This window comes from Ranitomeya variabilis, chromosome 6, assembly GCF_051348905.1.
Source record: "Ranitomeya variabilis isolate aRanVar5 chromosome 6, aRanVar5.hap1, whole genome shotgun sequence".
NCBI lineage: Eukaryota > Metazoa > Chordata > Amphibia > Anura > Dendrobatidae > Ranitomeya > Ranitomeya variabilis.
Window position 1 is genome coordinate 66,315,410 of NC_135237.1, and position 13,555 is coordinate 66,328,964.

General features: G+C 41.3%; 1 protein-coding gene across 3 annotated transcripts in view; it reads right to left on the minus strand.

The window, feature by feature from the left end:
* Positions 1–1,537: 1,537 nt before the first annotated feature.
* Positions 1,538–13,555, minus strand: part of RNF32 (ring finger protein 32) — a 63,747-nt gene continuing 51,729 nt past the window's right edge. Inside the window, exons 8-10 of one of the 3 annotated variants that reach the window (XR_013216808.1) lie at positions 10,275–10,442; positions 7,257–8,136; positions 1,538–7,206 (exon numbers count right to left, since the gene is read on the minus strand). Coding sequence is in view for 2 of the 3 variants with exons in the window: in XM_077268599.1 (XP_077124714.1) it covers positions 7,915–8,136; positions 10,275–10,442 (390 nt within the window). In the remaining variant the exon portion in view is untranslated. Of the gene's footprint in view, positions 8,137–10,274; positions 10,443–13,555 lie in introns of those variants that run through there. The other 2 variants (XM_077268599.1, XM_077268600.1) reach the window with 2 other exon arrangements.

Here is a 13,555-nt window from a genome sequence, read left to right on the forward strand (position 1 = left end):
ATCAGTCCAGGAGATGTGCGGTCAAATAGCAGACCAATGATGGCGGACGTCTGAAAGACCCTAATCGCGTCTGCATTTGTCATCTTGAAAAATGTCCTCTATAATTTAAAGTGCACTCCATTATAATGAGCTCTCTACCAACGCTGGCATAAAACTAGGGCTCCAATTCATCAGTTTTCACCAGATTTCTTCTGCACAACTAGTTGGCATCTCTATATGTGTGTGTCAATCATAATTGTGCCACAGTCCTGCGCCTTTTATTGGTTTTTAAGCCAGCTAGGTTTTTGAAAAGTTGGCGGCACTTCGTGGGAGTGTGAGGGTAGCCTAGCACAGGCAGCAGAGCTATCATTTACTACACAAGAGTGGTAAAAATGATGATGACCGGGACCGTTGTACATTTCTTGTGGCGGCACACGGAAGCTGAGAGAGGCAAAAAATGCTTAATGAATTTGACGCAACTTGCTGTTCATCACATTGACCGGCGTACAAAACACCAGCCATTATTAATAGTGGCCGAAGAATCTGATATGTGAATTCGCTACCATGAGCATCAGTAATCATTCTACCAGAATTCATCTAAAAGTCTTGTGCCTTGTATAAACCAAGACTGCAGCGTTTCCATTTTTCACTCCATGGCAGAATCACAATGCTGACCTCCATTTCAGATTTTCTGCATTTACCTTCACCCTTCGACTACAAGACAATCGTCAATGGGCTTCTATCTACAAGGTGCCGTAGGTTGGAGAGAGTGGGCAACTGTGGCAGCTTAAGTGTAGCCAGTGGTCTGTGGTATCATCCTGCTGTAGATCCAAGATGGAGCATTCTTGGTAATTATGGTGTCAGAAATACTCCGCTCTATTACTACAGAGATATACCAATGTACACTGATGCAGCATCTTGTTATCATACCTCTGTACTCTCGTCTACGGCATTCCAGCTGTTGTGAAACCACAACACTCCGGCCACCCTTGATAAAGGCAGAGGTGTTGCAATTTCACAAAAGTTGAAGACCCACATTTTGTGGACAGCTAGTCTATGGCCTTTGTGTGAATACACAGGTCAATGCACATAGACTAGTACGTGAGCAATAAATTGTGATGCCATACCGCTACTAATCCCGAGAGCTCAGTTCAGCCTATAGTGGAAATAGCATGTCTTCATAACGTGGTCAACTATATAAATCCATTTAAAGTCAATTATCAGTTCCCTATTTGCCCGTTACATTTCAAGATATTTTTTTTACAGCAGATTTTCCATCATAGCTTCAATTCATGTTGATTTAAAATGTTTGTCCACCCTTTAGTAGAAGCTTGCAATTAATGTCCTGTATGTTTACATGCACCTAACGTCTAGCTTCAACCATCTCGCTTACAGTGGGTATGGAAAGTATTCAGACCCCTTTACATTTTTCACTCTTTGTTTCATTGAAGCCATTTGGTAAATTCAAAAATGTTCTTTTTTTTTCTCATTAATGTACACTCTGCACCCCATCTTGACTGAAAAAAACAGATGTATTAATTTATGCAAATTTATTTAAAAAAAATTAAATATCACATGTTCATAAGATTCAGACCCTTTCCTCAGTATTGAGTAGAAGCATCCTTTTGAGCTAGTACAGTCATGAGTTTTCTTGGGAATGATGCAACAAGTTTTTCACATCTGGATTTGGGGATCCTCTGCCATTCTTCCTTGCAGATCCTCTCCAGTTCCATCAGGTTGGATGGTGAACGTTGGTGGACAGCCATTTTCAGGTCTCTCCAGAGATGCTCAATTGGGGTTAGGTCAGGGCTCTGGCTGGGCCAGTCAAGAATGGTCACAGAGTTGTTCTGAAGCCACTCCTTTGTTATTTTAGCAGTGTGCTTAGGGTCATAGACTTGGCCGAAGGTTCACCTTCCAACAAGACAGAGGTCCAGAGCACTCGGAAGATGTTTTCATCCACGATATATCTGTTCTTGGCCACATTCATGTTTCCTTCAATGGCAACCAGTTGTCCTGTCCCTGCAGCTGAAAAACACCCCCATAACATGATGTTACCACCACCATGTTTCACTGTTGGGATTGTATTGGGCAGGTGATGAGCAATGCCTGATTTTCTCCACACATACCGCTTAGAATTATCACCAAAAAGGTCTATCTTCGTCTCATCAGACCAGAGAATCTTATTTCTTATAGTCTGGGAGTCCTTTGTGTGTTTTATAGCAAACTCTATGCGGGCTTTCATATGCCTTGTACTAAGGAGAGGCTTCCGTTGGGCCACTCTGCTATAAAGGTCCAACTGATGGAGGGCTGCAGTAATAGTTGCCTTTGTGGAGCTCAGCCACAGTGATCTTGGAGTTCGTCTTTACTAGTGATGAGCGAGTATACTCATTGCTCGGATTTTCCCGATCATGCTCGGGTGGTCTCCCGAGTATTTTGGTGTGCTCTGAGATTTAGTTTTCGTCACCTCGACTGCATGATTTGCGACTGCTAGACAGGCTGAATACATGTAGGAAATCCTTAACAAACAGGCAACCCCCACATGTATTCAGGCTGTCTAGCAGTCACAAATCATGCAGCTGCAGCGACTAAAACTAAATTTCCAAGCACGCCAAAATACTTGGAGACCACCCGAGCATGCTCGGGGAAACCCGAGCAACAAGTATACTCGCTCATCACTATTCTTTACCTCACCAACGCTCTTCTCCCACGATTGCTCAGTTTGGCTGGACACCTAGGTCTAGGAAAACTTCTGGTGGTCCCAAACTTCTTCATTTAAGGATTATGGAGGCCACTGTGCTCTTAGGAACCTTGAATACTGCAGAAATTCTGTTGTAACCTTGGCCAGATCTGTGCCTTGCCACAATTCTGTCTCTGAGCCCCTTGGCCAGTTCCTTTGACCTCATGATCCTCATTTGGTCTGACATGCACTGTGAGCTGTAAGGTCTTATATAGACAGGTGTGCGCCTTTCCAAATCAAGTCCTATCAGTTTAAACACAGCTGGACTCCAATGAAGGAGTAGAACCATCTCAAGGAGGATCACAAGGAAATGAACAGCATGTGACTTAATTATGAGTGTCTGAGCAAAGGGTCTGAATACTTATGACCATGTGATATTTCAGTTTTTCTTTTTTATTCAATTTGCAAAGATTTCTGTTTTTTTCAGTCAAGATGGGGTGCAGAGTGTACATTAATGTGAAAAAAATGAACTTTTTTGAGTACAAATGGCTGCAATGAAACACAGAGTGAATAATTTAAAGGGGTCTGAATACTTTCCGCACCCACTGTATGTTTTAGCTTATAAGTTTCAAGTCCAAATCTTCTGTTTACCCAACTTCTCTTCTCCTTTATTGTTAATGGAGAATACACGAAGTATGAAATGTGAACAAGATCACTTCAGAACGTTTTTTAGTTGTGGTCTGTGCTTTTTCTTATTATGCTGTGTGTATTTTACTGGATTTTTTGTAAATGTTTATATGTTCAATAAACTTTTCTGTGTTTCCTAATTCTCTGGTTTATGAGGATTTTTTTTTCTGTCCCTCCAAAAGGAAGGTTAAATCTGAACGATCGCTGGCTTAAAGATAACAAAGCAGTTAAGATTTTCTAATCTTCATGTCGGAAGGTTAACATATATATATTTATTACATTGTTGCGCAACTTAATGCAATGAAAGAAAATGAGAAAGGATTATTATATTTTCTTAACATTTTGCAAGATAATATAGAATTTGTTTCAAATAAACAAATCCTTATTCTTGATCTCTACTGAGTAGTAGCTCTACCATTTCACTCCTCTATCGTAAGTCAGAGGTTGACACACGAAAAAAACATGGATATGGGAATACAATGACAATGTGTATAAATGTGCTGTACAGCCACATAATAATAACTTAACAGCACCATTGATTCCCTGGTGCTGTACATGTGAAAAGATGTTTACATACAAAAAAAACATATAGATTACAATGAGCAGACTGGAACAAAGAGAGAGGGCCCAGCCTAGTCTACGGAGTAATATGGAAGAGACAGTAGATTGGAGGGTTGCGGCAGCTCCATTGGTGGTGAGGTGGCAAGGCGTCACTGTAGGTGGTACATTTTCTCGAAGAGATGGGTTTTCGGGCTCTGAAAGTCCCAAATGTTGTGGATAATCTGATGTGTTGGGGCACAGAAATCCAGAGGATGGGGGATACTTGAGGAAAGTGTTGAAGCCGATTGCGTGAGGAAGGTCTTGAGAGGACCAGAGATTACACACGGGAAGAAGATACCAGAGGATTAGTTCAGAGATACACAGAGGCATATTATGGACGGCTTTGTAGGCCAATGTTTTAACTAGATACATTGGGGATTTGCAGATGGGAGCAGAGGAGTAGTGAGGAGAGAAGTGTATTAGTCGGGCAGTGGAGTTAAGGACAGACTGTGGTCTCCTTGCTAACTCTCGCATCTCTCCAGAGAAGGATGTTGCAATTTTAGTAGATTCAGAGATGCGGAAGTGAATTTTAGAAATATTTTTCATTTTACGCTGGCAGGAAAGGTGATGAGAGTTTGGATGTGGGGTTTGAAGGACAGGGCAGAGTCAGTGGTTACTCCGAGGCAGCAGACTTCTTGTACAATGGAGAGCGTGATGTCATTTATTATGATAGAATGATTGAGTAGACAAGTTGCTTGGCATGGAGGAAAGATCATGAGTTTGGTTTTGTCCACATTGAGCTTTAGGAAGCATGAAGAGAAGGAGGAGATGGCTGATAGATACTCTGGAATTCAGGACAGCACAGAATTACTGTTCAAACGAAGTACAAGTGCTCTATGCTTCATGGTTGGGCCAATCGTTTATATGCACCTTCCTACCTGCTTGTTTTCCATCCATCTCCACTCTTCTCTGCCTCAATAAAGCCAGAGCTGTCGATCAAAGAAGAGAGGGAACATGAATGGTGGGGAGTTCTAAAAGGTTTGGCTCCACCAAGAAGCACTGAGTGCCTGTACTTTGTCAGCACAGAATGATTGTTCAGAGTCCCTTTAACCCCTTATTGACTTTTGACGTATGTATACGCTATGGTGATTTTGCACATCAGAGGTTGTGCGTGCGCGATCGACGCCAAGTGTCAGCGGATTCTAACAGCTGACACCCTGCACTCAGTCCAGGAGCTCCCTGCACTTTACCCCTCTAAATACTGAGATCGTGGCATTTGGCAGGCATGAGGGAGCCCCTCTGCACTCTGAACGGCACCCCCACAGGGACCCGAGCGCTGCCATGGTAACACTATGTCGTCAGATTGCAGAAAGTGAAAAACATATTTTAAGAATTTTAACTTTTTTAATAAGTCCCTCTATGGTTAAAGTTAAAATTGTTAAAATATTTTTTTTCAAAATAATAATAAAATAAAAAATATTGTACCCATAAATATTTTTATGAAAAAAAAAACCAAAAAACTAAAGTACATATTTGGTATTGCCGGAACAATCCAATGTACAAGATTGTGCCACCAGTTAATACCTTTAGTCAACACCGCAGAAATGATGCGTTTTCATCATATTGCCCAACAAAAATTGGAATAAAACGCATTCAAAAAGACAAATATAACTAAACATGATAGTGCTGAAAACGACATCTTGCCACACAAAAACAAGCCACCATATAGCTCAATCAGCAGAAAAATCAAAAAAGTTATAGCTCGCAGAATAAAGCGATGCAAATTTTTTTCTGTTAAATAGTTTTTATTGTGTAAAAGCACTAAAATATAAAACTATATAAATGTGATATTGCTGTAATTGTACTGATTCAAAAAATAAAGCTGCCTTATCAATTTTACCACGAAAAACGGCATTAAAGCACCCCCCACCAAAAAAAAATCTTAAATTGTTAGTTTTTGTTCATACTGCCTACCAAAAACTGTAATAGAAAGTGATCAAAAAATGTCATGTGCCCAAAGATAGTACCAATAAAAACATTGACTCGTCCTACAAAAAATAAACTCTCACATGACTCTGTTGGCTGCAATGTGCAAAAATTATAGCTATCAAAGTTTGGCGATGCAAAAATTAGTTATTCCAAAAAAAAGCGTTTCTTAGTATGTGACAGCAGCCACACATAATAAACAAGATAAATCTGGTATCGCTGTAATCACACTGACTTGAAGCATAAAGACGTCTAATCACTTATGCTGCACGAAGAACTATGTAAAAAATAAATAAAACCAATTCTTCACCTACTGTTGATTTGTTCATTTCTGCCTCCCAAAGATCACAGTATGGCTCTGTGTGATCTCTAAAATACTTGATTCAGATGGAACCTCCGGCGGAAGATTCCCTATAATGAGGCAGATGGAGGTGGACGCCATCTGACCTGTGATCCGCCAGTGTCTGTCTTTTTATGCGTGCATAAAAGTGCCGTCAGCCCACAGTTTTGTGAACGTCTGAAAAGAAAGATAATGCTGAAAAGAGGCCAAACCGAGTCCAGAGTAACTCTGCTGCTCATTATAATGAGTGGATCTCTTGGGGCTTTCATCTGAATCACATCACTAAGAGATTTAGATGAATCCCTAAAGTAAGTGTTCAGCGTAGAACGCCGGATAAATGTGATCCCAATCGCTAGGTAAAATGTTCCTAACAAAAGCTTTAAATCAATCCACAATAACAAAAGTCCCCAATCAGGTCCATCACCTGTCAGTTGAAATATAGGGGGCTTCCACGTTACGGGTAGTGCAAAGGCTCTGAAAAAGCAAAATGGCTCCTCACCCACCAAAAGAAATCCAGCAAATTCTGCCCTCCCAAATCTAAATACCTCCCTGCCTTCTGAGCCTCTCAGTATGCCTAAACCACATTTAGCATCCACAATGGTGTCTCTTTGGGGGGGTTTCCACTGTTTAGGTACATCAGGGGCTCTCCAAACGTAACATGGCACCTGCTAACTATTCCAGTAAATTTTGCTTTCAAAAAGTCAAATGGCACTCCTTCCTTTCCAAGCCCTGCCATGTGCTCGAACAGTAGTTTCTCCCCCCCCCCCCCCCCCCCGCCACACACACACATTTATGGGGTATTGGCGTTCTCGGAAGAAATTGCACAAGTTGTTAAAATTTCTCCTGTTACCCTTGTTAAAATGCTAAATTTGGGGCTAAAAAAACAGAAAAAAAAACAATGTGAACATACGCTTTAGATGAGGCAACCTCTTAGTTTGGAGTGTTCTATCACGTTTTTAAACACAGGTTTTTTGTTTTTTTTTCTTTTCCGTTTTTGCTTCTTCCCAACTGAAGTCAGTAGGGATAAAAAAAACTATTAAGAATAACATGAGTTTTTTTTTTTTTAAAGCAGGTCTTAAGAAGTGTCCATTAGGCCTCATTCAGATGTCTCTATTTTTCCATGTATGCAAAATAGTAGTACACGTCGTCAGTGTTTTTGGTCAGTTTTCACAATCAGTGCAGTTTTCCACATATGGATAAATATATTACACAGTTTCTCCAGTCCATTGCAATGTTAATTATGGACCTATAGGCTTGTATTGGTTGTTTTCGTTTATGCTGCTGGTAAAAAAATCGAATGTCTCCAAGATGTTTTTCACTGACACAATGTCCGCAAAAACAGACGTGAACAGCCACATAGAGTGTAACGGATTGTAGCTGTGAAAAACACAGATGTCTGAATGAGAGCTTACCGGGGCTGTTCGAGGTGAGAAAATGGGGATCAGAGATAAGTTACAGCTGCTCATTGGCAGTTTTTGATAGTATCTTCATGAGGGGGGAAATGTCTCATCCTGCACAACCCCTTTAACGTGTATGTGGGGGAGTTCATACCGTCCTATTCAGTTGTAAAAAGTGTAGAACAGATTTTCTGGTTTCTGCCACATGGGATTGTTCACATTTTAAATTGATCAACAAAACTGTCAATCTTCATTTCACCAACATATAAAAGGGGGAGAACATGCTGGTGCCACTGTCACGCAAAGTATCAGCAGGAGAACATTTTCTTTTGGTACGGAGAACGACACAAAGGGCAAACAAGACGTTCCCCCAAGGAAAACTCTTCAAATGCCTGAAGACAAGCATTGTGAAACACATGGGAGCAAGACAGAAGGACAGTCGGACGGTTACTCGGGCTTCGGTGCTCTTCATTAATTGGAGACAGCGGCATAATACATATGGGACAGTCCACTATTTCCTGCCGGACTGCCTAGATGAAAACATACACAGGGTATTACAAATACTCTTTCCCCCCTCCCCAATCATTGTACGGCAATAATGTCATTTTTTTTTCTTTAGTTTGGGTCCTAAATGTCAGCATGCCTTAAAGGGAACCAGTCACCATGAAAAGGCAGTCCATTCTGCAGGCACAATGTTATAGAGCAGGGAGAGCTGAGCAGGCTAATATATAATTTTGTGAGAAAAAGACTCAGCATAACCTGTGATTTGATCATTTAATCCTACGCTTTTTCTGGGATTTTCAGTCCAGTGGGCAGTCCTATCAGAGACTGACCGCTTTCTACGTATGTATGTATACAGAAAGCTGTCGATCACTTATAGGACCGCCCACTGGACTGAAAATCCCAGAAAGAGCGTAGGATTAAATGATCAAATCACAGGTTATACTGAGATTTTTTCTCACAAAATTATATATCAATCCACTCAGCAACCCATGCTCTATAACATGATGCCTGCTGAATGAACTGTGTTTTCTTGGCGAGAGGTTCCCTCCGTTTATCAAAAAACTGTACTGTTCAAATAAGGTGGCATTTAAAAGTATTGTATTAGAAAAATGTGTCCTTTGAAAAGTGCCACTCTTCCCAAGGACAATGTCTGAAATGCAGCCCATTCCCTTTAACTTAAATGGGGCTGGGCTGCAATACCGGACACAGCCAATAAACAAGGGTTGTACATATCTGATAGAAAAAAAAGCATAACCTCTTTTCTAACCTCATTCAACTCCTTCAATGAGAGCGCAAACTTCCAAGTGTCCTTATTACGGTACATTTAAAGTGTGTTAGGCTACGTTCACATTTGCATTGTGCGCCGCAGCGTCGGCGACGCAACGCACAACGCAAAGAAAAACGCAACAAAACGCACGCTAAAACGCTGCGTTTTGCGACGCATGCGTCCTTTTTTGCCGAAAGTTGGACGCAAAAAAAATGCAACTTGCTGCGTTCTCTGCGCCCAACGCTTGCGGCCCAAAAAACGCACGCGTCGCAAAACGCAGCACAACGCATGTCCATGCGCCCCCATGTTAAATATAGGGGCGCATGACGCATGCGGCGACGCTGCGGCGCCCGACGCTGCGGCGCCGAACGCTAATGTGAACGTAGCCTTACATTGTTCAAGAAAGAGTCCTCCAGCCGTGCTCCGGATAAAATAGCAAGCTTTATTCCAACAAGTTTAAAAGGTAGACATGCTCAAGTATATCCAAAACTGTATATTTTCCTACGCCATTCAGATTGAAGCTCAGTCCTTATTCATGGATAACATAATAATTCATTATTAGTGATGAGCGAATGTGCTCAGATAAGGTGTTATGCTCGGGTGCTAACAAAGTGTCTTCGGCGTGCTTGAATAATATGTTCGAGTCCACGCGGCTGCATGTCCCGCGGCTGTTAGACAGCCACAACACATGCAGGGATAGCCTAACAAACCGGTAATCCCTGCATGTGGTGCAGCTGTCGAATAGCCGTGAGACATGCAGCCGCGGGGACTCGAACATATGATTCGAGCACGCCGAAGACATTCGGCATGCTCACTCATTCATTATCCGTGAATAAGAACTGAGCTGTAGTCTGAAACGCATAGGAAAAGAATATATAATTTTGGATATACTTGAGCAGGTCTACCTTTTCAACTTGTTGGAATAAATGGTTCCTATTTTATATCCTGAACACGGTTGGAGGACTTTTTCTTGATCGTCGATGTACCACATCCGGTAGGACTGAGTGGCTTACTTTGTGCCGAAGAGTGCAGTAACCTCAATAAGGGTGAGTTGGTTATTCTATATCAGTGTTCCCCAAGTTCGGTCCTCAAGAGCCACCAACGGGTCATGTTTTCAGGATTTCCTTAGTATTGCTCAGGTGAGAATTCCATCATCTAGACAGGCAACAATTCCATCACCTGGGCCATACTAAGGAAATCCTGAAAACACGACCTGTTGGTGGCTCTTGAGGACTGGAGTTGGGGAACACTGGTCTATATCATTCTTGTATGTTACATTGTACATGACTTACTGTATGTTATAACTGTGAGTGTGAAGCAAAGAAGGATATGATGATAATAAGTGTGTATATATATATATATACACACACTCGGACACACAAAGTATATAGGTCTCACCTGTAGCTGTATTTTTTCCCAGTACGCTTCATTGATTTCTGGTTGACACTTTTGTTCTAACTGCTGAAAAATATTGTGACTGAAGGCAACAGCCTGATCGATCTCACGGAAGAGTCCCTCAATATCTGGGTTGCAGCATCTTACTAGTCGATCTGAGATTTCTGAGAACTAAGATGTAAAAATAAATAGTTATAAAACTAAAATAAAATTTTACTAAACTCCTAAAATAATAAACAAGATACTTAAAACCCCCTAATTATAAATTTTGTCCTGTTTTGGGTCTACAGTTCTTTTGCAGACAGTGGCCCCGATTCAACAGAAACTTGATGTAAAACTTCTTGAAATGTCGTCTTTACACCAGTCCTGGCCATTTCCACCAGCCTTTTGAAAAATGAGTTGGGCTTGTCCAAGACCACCCAACAATTTAATAATTAATGCAATAGTAGCATAAATTCCGCCAGCAATGGTCACCAGCACCTATCTGGAGTAACATTTTTGGCTGAGGTGCACAGCAGTTGTAAAATGTGGCAAATATATTAAGAGATGCATGCTTCTTAACGAATTTGGCGCATCTTACGCTAGCGTCTCCTTCATTAAGGCTGACATACAAAGGGCCGGTCTTAACGACGCTTGGCCATTTTGTATGTGGTAAGGCGTAAGGGATAGTAAAAAGATAATCTTTTCATAAAGTTTTAGAAAGTGACTTTAAGGCTTTTTCAGATGTCAGTAATTTTTTTTCTCAGAGTTTGGTCAGTTTATTAGTTTTTACCATCAGAGTTTGGTCACAATTTTATCAGTTTTTCTTAGATAAAAAAATGAACTGCTAGAAGTTTCTCAAACAGTTTGTGAAAAATGGAGAACACGCAGATGGCATCTGATTAACTTCCAATTATTTTTTTTCCACGGACCCATCGTTTTGTATTGGTGAGTTGTATTGTCTGAGACATGGATTAAAAATCAGACAAGTCTCTGATTTAGTGCAGACCACTTGGGCTGCAAATACACATGGATATGTGAGCAGCTCCATAGACTAAGGCCGGCGTCACACTGGCGAGTTTTACGGACGTAAGAGCGCAGAAAATACGTCCGTAAAACTCGCAAAATAAACGGCACAATTATTCTCAATGGGGCTGCTCCTATCAGCCGTATATTACGGTTCAGTATTATACGGCTTTCTACGGCCGTACAAAATCGCAGCATGCTGCGTTTGTCAGCGTATTGCGCAAAAAAAATGCCAATGAAAGTCTATGGGGGCGAGAAAAATACGGATTCCACACGGACCAGCAGTGTGACTTGCGAGAAATACGCAGCGGTGTTAGTGAAAAGTCGGCAATTCAATTGCCGGCTTTTCATTTCTCCTGCCTAAACCCGACAGGATATGAGACATGGTTTACATACCATCTCATGTCCCTTTTTTTTTGCATATTCCACACTACTAATGTTAGTAGTGTGTATGTGCAGAATTTGGGCGCTGTAGCTGCTAAAATATAGGGTTAAATGGTGGAAAAAATTGGCGTGGGCTCCCGCGCAATTTTCTCCGCCAGAGTGGTAAAGCCAGTGACTGACGGCAGATATTAATAGCCAGGAGAGGGTCCATGGTTATTGGCCCCCCCGTGGCTAAAAACATCTGCCCCCAGCCACCCCAGAAAAGGCACATCTGGAAGATGCGCCTATTCTGGCACTTGGCCACTATCTTCCCACTCCCGTGTAGCGGTGGGATATGGGGTAATGAAGGGTTAATGCCACCTTGCTATTGTAAGGTGACATTAAGCCAGATTAATAATGGAGAAGCGTCAATTATGACACCTATCCATTATTAAACCAACTGTCTGAAAGGGTTAAAAAACACACACACACACACACACACACATGATTTAAAAGTATTTTAATGAAATAAACAGCGGTTGTTTTAATATTTTATTGCTCTCTCAATCCATTTGCAGACCCTCGCTTGGCAAAACAATAAACCCACAATATACATACCTTCTGCTGACCCGTCACGTCCCACGAGGTAATCCATCTGAAGGGGTTAAAATAATTTACAAGCAGGAGCCCTGCAAATGCAGCTATGCTCGTGCTTGTAATTCCCCGGCGAATGAAGGAAATGTAGGTTATTGACCTACATTTCCTTCAGTTGCGGTGATGCGCCCCTGCTGGATGTTCTCATGAACTGCAGCCTGGGAACTTTTTCCCACGCTCCAGGTCATATGAGGACATCCACCAGGGGGCGCATCACCGCGACTGAAGGAAATGTAGGTCAATGACCTACATTTCCTTCATTCGCCGGGGAATTACAAGCACGAGCACAGCTGCATTTGCAGGGCTCCTGCTTGTAAATTATTTTAACCCCTTCAGATGGATTACCTCGTGGGACGTGACGGGTCAGCAGAAGGTATGTATATTGTGGGTTTATTGTTTTGCCAAGCGAGGGTCTGCAAATGGATTGAGAGAGCAATAAAATATTAACACAACCGGTGTGTTTATTTCATTAAAATACTTTTAAATCGTGTGTGTGTGTTTTTTAACCCTTTCAGACAATTGGATTAATAATGGATAGGTGTCATAATTGACGCCTCTCCATTATTAATCTGGCTTAATGTCACCTTACAATAGCAAGGTGGCATTAACCCTTCATTACCCCATATCCCACCGCTACACGGGAGTGGGAAGAGAGTGGCCAAGTGCCAGAATAGGCGCATCTTCCAGATGTGCCTTTTCTGGGGTGGCTGGGGGCAGATGTTTTTAGCCACGGGGGGGCCAATAACCATGGACCCTCTCCTGGCTATTAATATCTGCCGTCAGTCACTGGCTTTACCACTCTGGCGGAGAAAATTGCGCGTGAGCCCACGCCAATTTTTTCCGCCATTTAACCCTTTATTTTAGCAGCTACAGCGCCCAAATTTTGCATACACACACTACTAACATTAGTAGTATGGAATATGCAAAAAAAAATGGGGATATGAGATGGTTTACTGTATGTAAACCATGTCTCATATCCTGTCGGGTTTGGGAAGGAGAAATGAAAAGCCGGCAATTGAATTACCGGCTTTTCACAGATATCGCGCTGTAGTAAATATAAATACAGACTATATATATATATATATATATATATATATATATATATATATATATATATATATATATATATATATATATATATATATATATATATATATATATATATATCTCAATGACATATATATATATATATATATATACAGTATATACTGTATATATGTTTTCCCGAACATTTGAGCACATAAATCCATTAGATGTCGGTT